The sequence below is a fragment of the Enoplosus armatus genome, chromosome 18 (genome assembly GCF_043641665.1).
Source record: "Enoplosus armatus isolate fEnoArm2 chromosome 18, fEnoArm2.hap1, whole genome shotgun sequence".
NCBI classification, from domain to species: domain Eukaryota; kingdom Metazoa; phylum Chordata; class Actinopteri; order Centrarchiformes; family Enoplosidae; genus Enoplosus; species Enoplosus armatus.
In genome coordinates, this window is record NC_092197.1 from 5,255,500 (window position 1) to 5,268,877 (window position 13,378).

At 41.5% G+C, this 13,378-nt stretch overlaps 1 protein-coding gene across 2 annotated transcripts in view; it reads right to left on the reverse strand.

The window, feature by feature from the left end:
* The window catches only part of fibcd1b (fibrinogen C domain containing 1b), a 91,125-nt gene extending 82,881 nt beyond the window's left edge, over positions 1-8,244 (reverse strand). For both annotated transcript variants that reach the window (XM_070924699.1, XM_070924698.1), the window contains exon 1: positions 8,173-8,244. In XM_070924699.1, the coding sequence (XP_070780800.1) occupies positions 8,173-8,244 (72 nt within the window). The remainder of the gene's footprint in view (positions 1-8,172) is intronic.
* Positions 8,245-13,378: the final 5,134 nt, after the last annotated feature.

Consider the following 13,378-nt stretch of genomic DNA (forward strand, 5'->3'; position numbering starts at 1 on the left):
TAATAGGAAAGCTGCAATAAATACATCTCTGCATCTCTTTGTGCCTCCCTCTCTGTCTAGTTCTGAATATTTTTTATGCATCATTTCACTTTTTATCTCTCCCCTAAAACTATCCTCGTTCCTAATGCTTTTCTCATCCTCCTATCAGTCACCTAACCTCTTTCATGAAGTTCTCGTCTCACTCTGCTTATGACAGATGTAAAAACTAATTTTTGTTTCAGTTGAGTGAACATGCTGTATCCGTCAGTGGGAACTGTTTTGCTATGCACGGATGATACTGAAGATGTGCTGACAATGAGATATGGCTTGTGGTCAGTATTATCCTTGGCACATTTTTAAAGGAAAGACTTGTTTTTTGGTGCAGGATCTCATCAATTCAAATTCAGTTTGGCTTTATAAAAGCAAAGTACTTGTCCCTGAACCTAAAATATATATATATATATCTATCTGTGAAAATGATTATCGGTCATTGAGGCTTGTGTTTTTCTGATACATTCAGTCAATGTGGCAACGGATAACGAGGAAATCTTAAAGTATTTGCATCCAATTCACAGATCAAGAATACTACTTAATAGGGACAACAAGGATTTCTCGGCCTTCATCCTTCTACTCAATTAATGTTGCTATTAACCTTGAGACACCTGATGGTGGCTGGCCCATAATGATGCTATTATGTTGTCAACGTTAGCTTAAACAAGTCATTAGCAGGTAAATATATGAAGTCAGTTTTCTGAGGAAATGACTCCATTTGGCTCAGAGGAGAACCAATAATGTGATTTACCAAGTATGAGGGAGTTAGAGAGGAACGCAGCTCAATCACAGGTGCATTGGCAGTTTAACACCAAGATAAAAAGGCCCTCAGTACACTGGCAGAGGAACAGATGCCACACTCTAGCATCACTATTTTAACAGTCAGCTCTAAGTAGGCATTCTCTGCATCCCAGCAGTTTTCATTGGGATTGTGTGTTAAACTGGTTTATGTTTAGTTAAAACAACATTCCCATCCTCCCTCCCTCCGTCCTCCTGTGATATTCTTCTGCTCCAGATCCGGTGGCCAGAGTAGATTGATTGCTTGATTAAACTTCTCCATTTATCATAAATTATTCACTGGATTTTCATAGTCTAATTAATTCCCTTATTATTTACTGTTCAGTCTGCATTCTTAGTCAGACACGTAACCCATCACAAAGGGGAATTGTGCTTGTGTGTGTACGTGATTTGTTGTGCTTGCGCGCCTGCATGCATGAGTGTTTGCGAGCGTTGATTAATGACGAGCCCAGGGGAAAAAAAAGAAAAAGTACATTATGTCGTGGGAAGTATGTACCCTTAAAAGCAGGCCCCTAATCTCACATCTCTGTTTGTCTGTCTGAGACTCAAGCGTCACATGAGCGGAGCTCTTTAACTCTTAGATTGAAATCGCCAGGAGGAAATTGGACACTTCTTACTGCAACTATGGAGATAGAGCCCAATCTGTCAGTGGAATGGGCCTGGCTAGTTGTCCATCAAGATGACTGAACTCTGTAACACATGCACACACTGTGTCTCTCTCATCCCTCACTCCACCACTCTACCTCATTTCCAGCCCACTCTTTTCCCTCCATCTGCACACCTCTCCTCTGTCTCTCACAGGTGATTTCCGAGGCATTTTAATGATGATTTAGCAGAGAAGTGAATGATAAATTGCAGAATGGTGATATTACTGTCTTCCAGAGTAAAATAGCACGGGGGTGGGGTGGGGGGTGGGGGGGGGTATGCACATTTATCTTTCCATTTGAGTGTTTCACGTTCATGATTATTTCTTTCTGAACAGATATGGCACCCACACACACACACACACACACACACACACACACAAACATGCACAAGAGGCTGGATTCTGCAGATGGAAATCTAATGCCTTACCCTGCCTAGTCTCCCTCTTTCCCTCACTCTCTCTCTCTCTCACACTTTTAGCTCTTCCACTGTGAAACCCTGCCCATCAGGTCAGCTTGCTGACACATCTGTCAATACATGCTCTGGGAGGTAGAGTATAACCTTGCTCTGCGGTACCTTCCTAATGTTTCCTTCAGAGCTTTACTTTCTTCATATCCATTCAAAGGCACAAAGGCACAGAGGGTTCAGAGTGACCATGTACATTATGCTCGCCCACACATATATACTGACATGTAATTACATGTGTGTATACCAACACACATCCTCACACTCACAAATGCGCTAAAGCATATGTAGTGCACAAAATCAACACAATTACCAAGAATCACGAATAAATTACACACAATTACTTTCCATTGCAACTGTTGTTTTGGATGCAAGAGAGCCCTTGGTGATGCTTTGGGGCTTCTGTGATGAGCCTTGTAACTGATCCAAGAGTTGACTGTGGAAAAAGTCTGTCTTTCCTCCAACAGCAATGTGTGGTATATCTGATAACAATCCTTTGTTGGAGGTATGTGGGATTCTGAGCAGCTGGAATATATCAGCGTCATCTTGCAAAGGTACAAGTGCCCCCAGCTAGCCTGCTTTCTGCTCAACGCTGATCTGGGACCCACTGTGATTCATACTTTCCAACCCTCCTGTGTCCTTTTTACTCTACTCTGGGTTACTCTTTTGTGTCTCTACTCTGGCTCTTATTTTTATTCTTCTGCTTTTATCGACTCCTGTTTTCGCTCTTGTTCCTGTCCTTCCTTGTCTCTCAAGGCCTCCTAGCCACCTTGCAGCACTAGAAATCTGATATTGAAATGTCCTGTCCCCTCATGTCAGCAAGAGATGTAGAAGGGAGGAAATGAGAAAAAAAAGACATAGAAGAGCGTGAGGGTCAGATAACAAAGGTGGATAGAGGATGAGCAAGGCCCAAAGCACATGGGACAACTGCCGTCATTTATAACCTTCAGACTGGTAAAGCCCCTAGTTTCACAGGGCTACTGTACATGCATGTTTCACAAAATGGCCCCATCTGTCTCCAGCAGAAACCTAAACAAAATAGCACACTTCTCCATTAAGGCACTATATCACTTTCTATGTAAAAGCACTCTTCACTTACGTAACAACTTGACAGTAATGGCTCGTTACCGCTTTGATCCACCAACACACACACTCCTCTCACACATTCATAACTTCATTCTAACAATAGGCCTACACTCCTGTGAACCACTTAGGTTTTGATCCCACAATTCAACAATACTAAAACATTTGGTCTCAGCTATACAAAGCTTATATGATATATAGATGTGTCCAATGCTAAAAGGAAGATAATGTAATGATTAAAAAAAAGGATCAAAAGAAGAGAGGCGATTAGAAAAGCATTTGTGTGTGAGGAGAACATGCCCACTAGAAGATGAAAAACTCTGTAACATTAAAGCTTTGACATTCATTATAGTGCATGCCAATAAAAAGGCGGTGTTGTTATGAAGAACTGAAAAAGAAGGGAAATCCATGACACTGAAGGATTGTTTTTTTCTTGACAAATTGAATAACTCTCCCTCTACTTCCACCTCTCTGCTCTTGTTTAAAAGGAACAATGCACTTATAGAAGCACATGACGACACAAGCACGACATACACAGACCCACACAATTGTCTTTTTATATATTTATATTAAACACATATTGTAACAAACACAGCCTGACATGGCCTAATTTAATCAATCTCTCCTCAACAGCGATCTATGTATAGCTGGATGCACACACATAGGCAAACACAAAAACCTTGCACTCATATTACAAGTGGTACGTCTTCTTGTGAGAGTTAACATCTGTACTGACAAAGGCGCCCACACATAAACTAAACGTGAGAAAGTGATCAGACAAATGAATGAAGCACTTTTTGGGGCTTGAAAACTTTTGCTGGCGGGTGTTTCCTCGATGCCACCCAGAGCGGGGCATGGGGAGACAAAAGCCGAGGTTGTTAGAGTTGCATTGCTGCCATAGCAGGACCCCCCACAGGGAAATCACAGGCTCAGTGAACCAGGGAACTCTCTCTGCTTTGCTCTGCTCCAGTCCACACTGCCTCCTATACCTCCAGCCAGCTCAGCAGGTTCATTAGTTTGACAAGGATACCCACAAAACCAGCCATCCCACATCTCACACATACAGTAGAAAGCTACAGTTTTCACCTCTCAAGTCACTGTTATATTGTGATTGAAAAGTCATTTCACGTTAGCGGTACCTAGCAATTAGAAACATGTCTCACGCGCTTGTAATATGAAATATTATGGCACAAGTCTAAGACACATATACTTAACATGTATCGGCTTAAAGTTAAATAATACAGCATTTTTAGCTGTGCTGAACAATTGATCAAAATTGCGATTTGAAAGGTTACCATTTTCAAATTGCAAGAGCTGCCATAATATTTATCATTTAAATAACAGTGTCTTAACAAACTGTTGTGAAGGTTTAAGCTTGCAGTTGTTGATTTCTTCTGATATAATGACAACTGCAAATTTACTCAGTTATAGTTAATTAACATTAATTCTTTGAGTTGGCAAAACAACAAAAAAGCATGCTGGTGTCTGTAAATTTAAACTTGACCAAAGATGGTTTTAAGGAAGAAGAAACACCACTCTGTATCGTTATTTATGTTAAAAACCAGTCGTACCAGCAGTTTGTCGTTATCATAAGTGGCCAACTATGCAGCTGTTACCAATAAATATAAAGCCAAGTTGAACATCAGGATTACATTTGAATACTACTCATGTCAAGTATACCACTAATGTCATATCTTAGTTAATAAAGAAAAACAACGTTGGGAGGTCCTCAACACCAAACAACTGCATTATTCAATGTGATTCTATTCATGTAGAAATAAGATACCTTTGTGATTATGCTTGGTACAATCATCTTTAATGTATAGGCCTATAGTTTATTTTATAGAGGATAATCACCATTTAAATTGTATTTGCAATATTGGCCAGAAATTAGACAATTAGATACTTTCCAAAAATTGCCCAACCCTAATTATAAGATATGTAGAAAGATGTGTACATGGAGGATAGTCAAGGCCTCTGGGTTCTGCCTGATGAGCCACAGTTACCACATGTTGGCGAGGTGTATCAAAGTGAGTTAGTGCAGATTGATAAATCCTGGCAGAGGTGTTTGTGTGTGTGTGTGTGTGTGTGTGTGCCATGGCTGTCACACAAGCCTGATATAATTTCTGGGTTGGGTCACTGCCGAGTGTGTTTTTGATGGATGTGAGCCTAGTGTGTGTGTGTGTGTGTGTGTGTGTGTGTGTGTGTGTGTGTGCATGTGCTGTCAAGGCAAACCTTCCTCCTTTTTTTTGCAGCTTTGTGTGTGATGTGTTGGAGATACATAAACATCTGAACTAGTTAAATGATTTGATAACCTATTGATGTGATTTTGTGACTGGGTAAATGTTGTAAATAAAGCTTGGGCTATAAAAATCTCTGAAATATATACCTAATATATACCTCTTTTGTGCAACGTGTGTGTATTTCAGTGTGTGAGCTGGTAAGTCATCGCTGTATTCTACTCATACACACAAACAGTCCTTTCAGTGCTTTGGAAAGTTTGGAGTTCTCAGAGTGTTATTGATTACCTTCAACACGAGTGGGCGACTCACTGACTTCTCAGCTATAGTTTGTGTTTGTGTGTGTGTGCATGCATGGGTCATGTGTGGTAATGAGGAGAAACAAACAGACATATAGATGTGACATGAATGATGCCAAGGAAACGGCTATACCAAAAAAATCAATATTGGTGTTTTCACAGCACAATATCACATCCCTTGTTCTTCGTGTGAATTACATTTTTGTTTTTCTTGAGCAATCTTGGAGAAAAGAAGAACATTTTTAGACCCATCACTTTAATTTTCCTCACATGGTGATAATGGCAAGCAACAACCTTGACTTATCTCAGCTTTCTTTTCTTTTCATTACAAATACTTTGTATGGATGTGTCACTGTTGCATCCTCTTATTATACTGTAATCCATAGTAGCCATTTTGTTTCTTTCAAGTGTCTCATTTTTGTATACAAAAGCATATTGGAGCGCGTAGCCTCAGTCTCCTATTGCCTATTATCCGGTGAATTAGATTTCAAGGCTGATTTTAAGTTGCACTTGAAGCTCCGTTTTACTCTAACTGGCCTCCATCTGTTACAAAAGGGCACGGGTGACAGCACGCTTACAGCAGCAAATCAAATATGCAGAGTTACCAGACAAATACTGGGCCGTGTTTTGTAATATCCATACAAACAAGAGACCACAGATCTCTATTAACCGATCCCTCCCCACTGGGTCTGAAATGACTGTGTCAATAGCACAAGGCTGGAGATAAAGGTTTGGTGTTACTGCTCAAGATTACAGAGTGAGACAGGCTGACACAGAGAGAGAGACAGAGTATTTATGTGTGTCTGTGTGTGATAACAAAATAACAAGTGCAGGAGAAGGAGACAGATAGGAGAGGGACAGATATCAGCATTAGCCATCCCCATTTCCCATAACCTCTCCTCTCATCCAACATCCCCCCAATGCTGTCTGATCAGGACTGAGTGTTGGGACATATTTCGCCTTTTCATCCTCCAGACTTACCACTCAGCATATCGCAACTTCATTTAGTCATTCAGATTTTTTTCTTCAAGAACAAAGAAATGAAAAATAATCAAAATTTATCACACTTTTTTCTGGCAAGTTTACTGATCTGAGACAGAAAATTCAGGTATTACAGGACACACAATCATCAAATCCAGGGCAGAGATGTTAGCTATTCACATGACCTTTAAATGGATATAAAAGAGGCAAAGCAGCTTGTTGGCAGTAGGCTAAAAGTTTGTCACATCCTCTCAGTCATTGATCAGCTCCACCTCAGAAGAATAAAGCTTATATGAAAATCAGTCAACTCTAATGTATGAAACATTAACTACAGCCTCGTGTTAATCGATACTAATGCAACTATACATCAATACTCAAACACAGGCCCAGTTCAGAGTGCCACCATGTGAATGACTCAGAGCGAGCCATGAAATCTACTGAAGCACAAGACAGGAAGCCACGTACTGTCTGACACCTCTCGAGCTTTGTAAATGACCACAGGCATGTTTCCTTGTAGCTTATGAAAGGTACAACCCACATCCTTCAGTCCACGACCAGCTGAGAGCAAACACGTGTATTTTTGATTTTGCTGAAGTGAAAGTGGAGGTGAAAGAGCCTTTATAGGGAACCAAACTGTTTATTTAAAGTAGAGTAGTCATTAGGTGATCTATATTCCCAGCTGCTACCTTTTTTAAGGTAAATTAATTTGGACATTTCAGCAAACTGAGGCCTGGCCAGTTATTAAAAAGTGCAAAGTTCAAATGCCAAAAATGTAACATTCCTGGTGTCATTTACTCCTCTTCTATGTCAAAACCTTTTGCACTGGCTCTGAGGAAGTTCTCACGTCTGCACCTTTACATTATTCTTCAGTGGTGTCGCATAATAACTAAGTCCATGCCCACAGGGCAAGAGAATAAGAAAGGTGCATCATTCTGCCTTTCCAAAAGGCGCCAGGCGAAATCCGATTCCGTGTTTCCAAAGGGAGCCCTCTCCCTCATGGGCCATCAATAACCCTCTACTGACCTTGTGAAAACACATCGACTATTCCCCAAAGTGAGCTTGTCTAGCTGCAACACAACGCACGTCCGCTGCTGTCTCAGTTCATCCGAGCGGGAGGACTGGCCTGAAGAGCTCTGGGGTGTTAATAGCTACCGGAGGATGTCTGCGTGTGCCATGTTTCAACACTCTCAAATGCGATTTCCAAGACATTCAAATCAAGTGCAGCCCAGGCTTACATGGGGGGGGGGGATTTGAGAAGAATTGCTGAAGGTGCAGCAGAGATGAGCAAACAACTATCGGCTGATTCACACTCACATTAATCTCCCGCCGTGATTTTACAAATTATTCTCCTCAGTCCATCTATTTCTATCCCAAGTAGTCTAACTAATACATTGAAGCGTTGTGGCACGCGTAGCCATGGGGATTGCGTGATCTGCGGGTGGGTTTAGACATTATGACAGGAACATAAGTGCCAGTGCCCGGGCAGTCGGAGACCAGCTCATGTGCAGCTACTGTCTCTACAGTGCGAGAGATTCGCCCGAGAGTCACACCACCAAACCCGGCGTGGCAACACTGCACCAAGCAGAAGCACCACTCCTCATGAACCCACAGCGCAGGTTGTGTCAACATACCTGGTTTTTATGCCGAGTCCCATCTTCGAGTTCAGAAGAGCTGTTCATGATTCCCCATCGGTCATTTACCATCCTACGGAGAATCTGCGCATCAGACCCGCCTGTTTGTTCCAGGCGACAGAGAATAAACCCGCTCTTTTTAAGTCTTTACCTGTGATTTCGCTTCCTCCATGGGAAAAAAAATGGGTATTTAAAAAGAAGAAGAAGAAGAAGGGAGGTACAACTACTTCTGCGGCTCAGCAACCGCACACACCGCACAAATTACGCACCAAAATCCCCCCCGAGAGTCTCCTGGTTATCTGACAGTTATTCCAATTAAAAAGATTAAAAAGGAGTGTTTAAAGGCTCCAGGGTTTGTCACTTGACTCACAAACACATCACAATTATACTGTATTTAACGAAAACAAAAATGAACCCCCAAAATGGTCCTGAAAGCAGCGGGCGCAGTCCTTTTACTCCATCAAAAGGAATCGACAAAATCTTCTTTGGCTCAGATTGCAAAGTGCAACCTGACCGTTTTGTCCATCCACTCCCGTTTCCAGGACACTTTGAGACGCCAGGTTAGCCCAGACTGTGTCCAGTTATGACTGAACAGGTAAAGACAGGATGGGACAAAGTCGCAGAGCTGCCGCGTTTCCTTTTACTCGTTTATTCGGCGAGAAGACTCCGATACCGAGCCCAGGGGATGGATAGAGACTCCTTTATTTGCGCCAGGCTGCCCTGGCTGCTATTTCACAGAGATGCCTTTGACAAGACGGGCACGGGGAGATTAGCGTGCTCCGCCTGTGTGCCGCGCGGGGCGCTCCGTGCCTCGGACTGTCAATCAACGCGTCCCTTCGGTTCTCGCGGCGCGCTCCTCGGCAGCGCTCCTTCCCTGTGCCGCCCTGCCCTCGACTGCCGCGCCACTGCCACCCCGCCTGCTACTTCACTTCCACCGCACCGTGGACCCTCGTATTCCACTGCAACTCAAACAACAGCAGATTGAGGCAAACGCGTGCCTGATATGTAGACTTCACACTGTGTAATGAGTTAATGTGACATAATCTGGAGAAAATCCTCCTGCAGGAACAGAAACGTGAGCTTTGCAAATCTACTGAAGGTTGCCACAAATTACAAAGCTTGTCACGCCACAGTGCGTACATTATTATTCCCGGATACCTGACTGGGTTGCGCAATTATCTCTAAGTGTTAATGACTGGGTGTGACATCACCCAGCACCTCAAATTGGAGTGACGGCCTTTAGAAGTAGGGCTGCTTGTTTTGGGAGTTTAAAGCAGAGGAACCTCAGTATAGTAGAAAAAAAAAGATGAAACAGAATATTAAACTGAAGCAACTGCCTCATTTCACAGAAATCAGATTAAAAAACCCCAGAGTCCTTCCCTGGATTTACAAGTTTATCTGAGGTGAGCCCTGAGATCACTGAACATTGGGTCAAGACTTAATGGACAACGTGAGACATACAGTAAACAATCACTAAACATATAGCTGCACAGTAGCATATGGCTATCCACTTTACATTAAGCGAAGACTGGAAATAATGAGGATTAAAAATGGAAGAAAATGCACCGGGCTGTGATTTGTTTTTAGAGGTTCGTGTCACAGAAGCAGGATTTTCCTTCGGCCTGACTTCATCAAGCAGGTTACGCTCTCACTGTGTGTCACACCGTTGACTATTATAAAGGATTATCATAGGGAACATGAATAACTCAGCTGGGTTAACATAAGAGCTCTTGTGTTTGAACTCCAGGCATAATTAACCAACAGGTTCCTACAGAAATCAATTTCCACCTGAACAGTTTTCAGTTTTTCACTCAGTTCCTGATTACAGACAGCACAGCAGCACACATAGACCCCCTCCCCTCTCATGTACGCAGAGAATGACTCTGTGGCCTGCAAGTGTGGTCGTGCTTTTGCTCAGTTAAGGCAGTTTGATGGACAGATGAGAGGTCTACTAGGTGCTGGGACCAAGGCACGAGTGAGATTACTCATCCCTGTGATGAACCTGCACTCACAAGGGGGAGGGGTAAGGAAGATAATGCAAAATAGGGTCACTGCTACACAATGTGCGTTGTCAGCAGGTCTGACATCCGCCAGTGAACTGAGGGTATGTTGTCAAGGTGGAATAATTTGTCACGGATTACAGCCCATCTAGGATCAAAATTTGCTAATTAAATGTTATGACATATAACATTAAACAGGTGTGAACATTCTGTGCAGTTGTCTCTTTCTTTTCTAATAAAGATTAATTGAATAAATGGTCTTTGGTACAGAATTGCAACCAGCACACAGGATCCCATTGTGAGAGCAGGGGTGACTGAGCGTTACCATGCAGATTTTAATCGTATCACCTGCTGAATTATGTATTCTTTAAAGCCCAACATTAAATATTCATCATTGCATAAGTTGCATAAGAGAAAAACAACCCTACACACTATTCTTTATGGTTTAAAACATTATTATTGTTATTAACTTATGAAATTTGTCTCATAAGGGATGCGAGCATGTGGTTTGATCAGATTTGATTGACAGTGGCGTGGCAACATAAGTGAACAACCGTAACTGTCATCACATTTTGATTTCAATGTTCTATTGACACACAGAATGTAAAAGATAATAAATACATAACGCATCATACAAATATGTAAAAACAAATGCTAATAAAAACACAAACTAACATAAAACAACATACATCGGTGACGGCATTAAATAAGTTCCGCCCCCTTTAAAAGAGAAATTAGAAATGCAGAAAAATCTTGTGAAATACCATAAACTGTTCTAACTTTGGCAGAAAATGTGTTTCATGTAGGACCACCAATCATAATAAGAAACTGAGCCTTTAAGAAGAGCTTTAATTTGCTGGTAGAAAATAACTATGTACATTTACTCTAGTACTTTACTTAAGTACAATTTTGAGGTACTTGTACTTTACTTGAGTAATTCCATTTCATGCTACTTTATAATATTACTCCACTACATTTCGGAGGCACTTTTCTCTCCACTACATTTATCTGACAGCTTTAGCTACTAGTTATATATAAAAGTATACATCAACTAATATATTATGATGTAATATTACTACCCAGCAGTATATGAAGTAGTTACAATTAGCCCCACTTTTACCAGCTGTAACACTAAAGTAATGCTCAAAGCATCCATAGTTTTATTTCAGTGATATCATATATGTGATTCTGAAATGGGCCATTCTGCATAAGGAGCACTTTTGTTACTTTGAGTATATTCTGAAGCTTTGCTTCCTTAATCTATGTAGATATTATCACTGACTTCTTGTGAAAACATCGAGATCCCATTAAGGAAGAAGTTCTCATAACATGTTAAATTGTAGACTTGACATGTTTGCCAACACCAATTTCAGTGATTTTCATTTGCATAAATTATATTCGCTTTGAACCAGAGTAAGGTGATTTCCTTTGTAGGAAATCATAAACACATTTTAATGAGTATGTCGTCTTTCATATGCGTTTTTATGTATTGACTTATGCTTACTGGAACAAAAGGCAGTTTACACCTAATGTCTTTTTACCCCCCCAAGGTCATGGCTCCTGTTTGATGAGAAAAGAGAAATATGCAAACATTGCACATTTGCTGACAAACTGTAGGGGTATTCAATTTGGCCGATATCCTTCCGGGCTTTTGACAAATATTGCAATAATATAACGATTTCCCTCACAATGAATGAGCCATGACTTTAATGTCAAGGGAGAAGGTATGATGGAGGACTGCCAAATATACAGCCGAGCAAACCATCGTAGGTTGAACTTTGGTCACACCAGCTGGTGGCCATGTCTTTGCCTGATAATGTTTGTGTTTACAGGTGTGTGTGTGTGTATGTGTGTGTGTGTGTGTGTGTGTGTGTGTGTTCATATGTGTGCTCAGTGCTGGCCACATCTTTGAATGTCACTGAAACCTGATCAGCCAGAGACATTCAGAGAAAAAGGAGAAGTCTCCCAGGAAGAGCTGCTTATGTCTACAATTAGCCCAAACAATACAGCCCTTTATTGGCTTTTCTGTTTTACGTGTCCTGATATCCAAACAAGCATGTGTGTTTGTATTTTGTGTGACGCTTTGCTCGAGCTCTGCACTTGGTTCAGCGCTGCTGTCTGAGATTTTTTCCCCTTGGCTGTGTTGGTTTGAATTTTTACGCATGGAGTGGCAGTAGGACAAATGCACAGAACTGTGAAGAACCAACAGGGTGAACTGCCTTTCCCAAAATGCCAAGCCTATAATTTGCAAAAATGACTGAGTTGCAAAAAAGAAAAGAAGAAGAAAGAAAGAAAACGGAGGAAACAAGAAAAAATGAAGTGTGAAGGAAGAAGGGATGAGGAAGAATTTACATTATAGGTTATAGGAGTGGCATTGAGTTGGATATGGGATAAAACATTGTCAGAGAGATTACTAAACAAGTATAGGAAAAACCTAGTAAGAAGCATAAAGATACACACATTACAAAGTAAACTCACTGTACTTTGGCACACATGCACAAACGTACAACTACACACACAAGTGCACACCCAAACACCCACCAAATAACGGTAAACGTAATCAAAGTGTCAGTCCCTATACTCTCATCAAAAGAATTCAGTGAAAAATCAATAGGGGACACAAACAGAGGTTGTGCAGACTGAGGGAGAAGTCTCTGGTGTTATTAATGTATAATGATGGTCTTTCTCAAGAATCTCCAGAGGAGGGGCAAAGCGCTCGCACCTCTGAAGTGCAAAGTCAAAGGCAGTGTTGCATCTCTCCCCGGCTGCTCTGTTAATTCCCTAACTTAGCCCGAGGTTAGCCATAGGTGTGGGACATGATTGAGGTTAGTGATACATAGGATTCTTTGCAGAGCTCTTCGCTCTGCCCTCTCCCATTTTCAGTTAGAATATCAACCCTGTGGGGCAAAGCTATTTCACCAAACACTGCACACATACACACACTTGCAAACACACATTCTTGAGGACTGAGGGTCCAGTGAGTACACTGAGTCTGGTTGCAGATAGAGGTGACATTTACTAATGGGGGTAATTAGACTTAAATCTGGGTGATGGAATTACATAAGTGGTGGTGGTGGTGGTGCTGATGATGATGATCACAAAAGTGATTGTAATGATTATGAGCCAGGATGATTATGTGCGATCTGTGAAAGTCTACAGTATTTACAGGATTGATCATATTCTGAGCTCTGCTGTTGTCGTCCCCT